This window comes from Poecilia latipinna, unplaced genomic scaffold (assembly GCF_001443285.1).
Source record: "Poecilia latipinna isolate Pla-1442-1.1 unplaced genomic scaffold, P_latipinna-1.0 Scaffold1662, whole genome shotgun sequence".
In the NCBI taxonomy this organism is placed as follows: domain Eukaryota; kingdom Metazoa; phylum Chordata; class Actinopteri; order Cyprinodontiformes; family Poeciliidae; genus Poecilia; species Poecilia latipinna.
The window spans coordinates 9,818-11,892 of record NW_015114278.1 but is presented as its reverse complement, the minus strand read 5'-3'; the positions used below and the strand labels follow the sequence as shown (position 1 = coordinate 11,892).

The 2,075-nt window shown below is 38.4% G+C and overlaps 1 protein-coding gene across 3 annotated transcripts in view; it reads right to left on the bottom strand.

The window, feature by feature from the left end:
• The window catches only part of csnk1a1 (casein kinase 1, alpha 1), a 75,242-nt gene extending 74,151 nt beyond the window's left edge, over positions 1 to 1,091 (bottom strand). For 2 of the 3 annotated variants that reach the window (XM_015059846.1, XM_015059850.1), the window contains exons 1-2: positions 388 to 510; positions 65 to 171 (exon numbers count right to left, since the gene is read on the bottom strand). In XM_015059846.1, the coding sequence (XP_014915332.1) occupies positions 65 to 171; positions 388 to 510 (230 nt within the window). Of the gene's footprint in view, positions 1 to 64; positions 172 to 387; positions 511 to 1,005 lie in introns of those variants that run through there. The other variant, XM_015059852.1, reaches the window with a different exon arrangement.
• Between the last annotated feature and the right edge of the window lie 984 nt (positions 1,092 to 2,075).

The following is a 2,075-nucleotide window of genomic DNA, read 5'->3' as shown; positions in this document are numbered from 1 at the left end:
CAAACGGAACCGCATAAATACGATGACACCAACTAGACTAAGAGGGGAGAAAAGATTTTCTTACCTGATGTGTGGAATCCCGACTCCACCTTGAAGGATCTTGTACAGCTTGCTTTCGTATAGGAGCTGTGGATGTCTGGCTTTTTGGGATTCTAGTTTTACAGCTACCTCCTACAAATCACACACAACATAGTAGCTGTTACCGCTGCAGTTCAAGAATTGAGATGACAAACACTTCCGATATACCAATAGGCTAACATGAAATCTTCTTAGTTCTCCGGCAAACAGGCAGGGCAGTGTTGCGATCTGCCTGTCATAGTAAGAATCTAAAATGAACCATCCCATTCCCAAACAAAAACCCAGAAACAGACTGATTCACCAAGTTACCTCTCCATTTGTGATGTTGATTGCCAAATAAATGTCGCCGAAAGATCCCGATCCAATTTTTCTGACGAGCTTGTACTTTCCACCGACTATGAACTCGGCTTTGGAACCACTGCTGCTGGCCATAATATCAACCGAAGAACAATTACCAACAGAAAAGCTTTAAGATCTTTGCGTTTGTTGGTCAACCTTGGTTATCGGTAGAACATAAAGTTGCGTTATTAGTAAAACCACCGCACAACCTCTCACAAACAATTTCCCCCCCCCCCAAATACGAAAACGATTATTTTCAGTGGATCTCGACCAGCGATATTGGTTTTGTCATAAGCTAGAACCTATAATTTCTCTAGAAAAATGTCGTGCCAAACAGAAGGAGTAAATCCAAAACTAAATCCCAACAAGCTGAAGGCCTTTAACAAGAAGCTAACGTCAGCACAGCAAAGTTTAGCATAAGGCTAACGTTGTAGCGAGCAGCAACACTGAAAAGTGTCCCAAGTTTCTGTCACAAGGAGCTGAAAGCAACGCTCCCGATGATGGTAATGGTAGTTCTACAGTCTCTTAACTGCTTTTCCGGCTAACTTTAAGAACCGCAACCGTCTATACAAAGCGCAACCCACTCACTCCGCCATCTTGTCTTCTCTACCCTTCCTCAACTGGTTTCAGTTGAAGGCGATTAGCTATGCTGTCTCATGGCCCCTTCAAGTGCTGTTGGGAATTTCACAGCTATCAGGAGCAAAACACGATTTCTAAAGCATAAATTAGCTACCTTATTTTTATTATGTAAAATTATACATCATATTTATTTTTATTGCCTTTCTTGGTTCATTTAAGTTGGTAAATTATGTGATGTAGCTTCCTGTGTTGTACAACTAATTTTTACGTGAATAAGTAAAATAAAAACAATAGAAAAGAATAGCGGGGCAATATCTTTATTGCACATGTGTCAAACTCAAGGCCTATGGGCCAAATCCGGCCCGCCATAGCTGTTTATGTGGCCCTATACATTCTAGAATAAACACTAAATGTGCTTAAATATTAAGCTATCAGTCAAATCAATGCAGTTTTTATCTCTTTACTGCCAAATTATATCAATCAGTCCCTCTAGTTTCTTGAGAGTTATTGTGGAAATTCATGCAAAATCAGTAAAATCCCTGCACTTTTTTGCATTAATACATAATTGGGAGTTTATTGCAGATTTTTCTCAAAGATTTCTAGAAACTTTCTTACTTGTACTAAACAGCTAACTCAGCCTTAATTGAGTTTAGATTATAGTCCATGATCTATACAGTGAGTAATAAAAAGTTGTATTTACCATCATAAATAAGCTCAAATATCGCAAATATTTCCAAATTAGTACCACAAACACTTTGAGTTTTATTGCAAAAAATCACAAAAAGAATCACAAAATCCTGAAGGGACTGAAAAGATGTTCAATAATAAACATCTTCCCAGAATGTTTTATCAAAACAACCTAAAAAAAAAAAAAAAGGCTAAACAACCTGATAAAGATGTTCTGGGGACAACTGTGGAACCTCTGGAGATGACTGTACAAAGAAGGATTTTGCATAAAATCAAGAGAATTATGGAAACCCTGAGAATCCTCTTCATGAGACTGTCACAGAAAGATAGTTTACTCCGTCAGAGGCTTCTTCAAATTTGTTGTAATACACACTACTGCAGGAGGGCCTGCC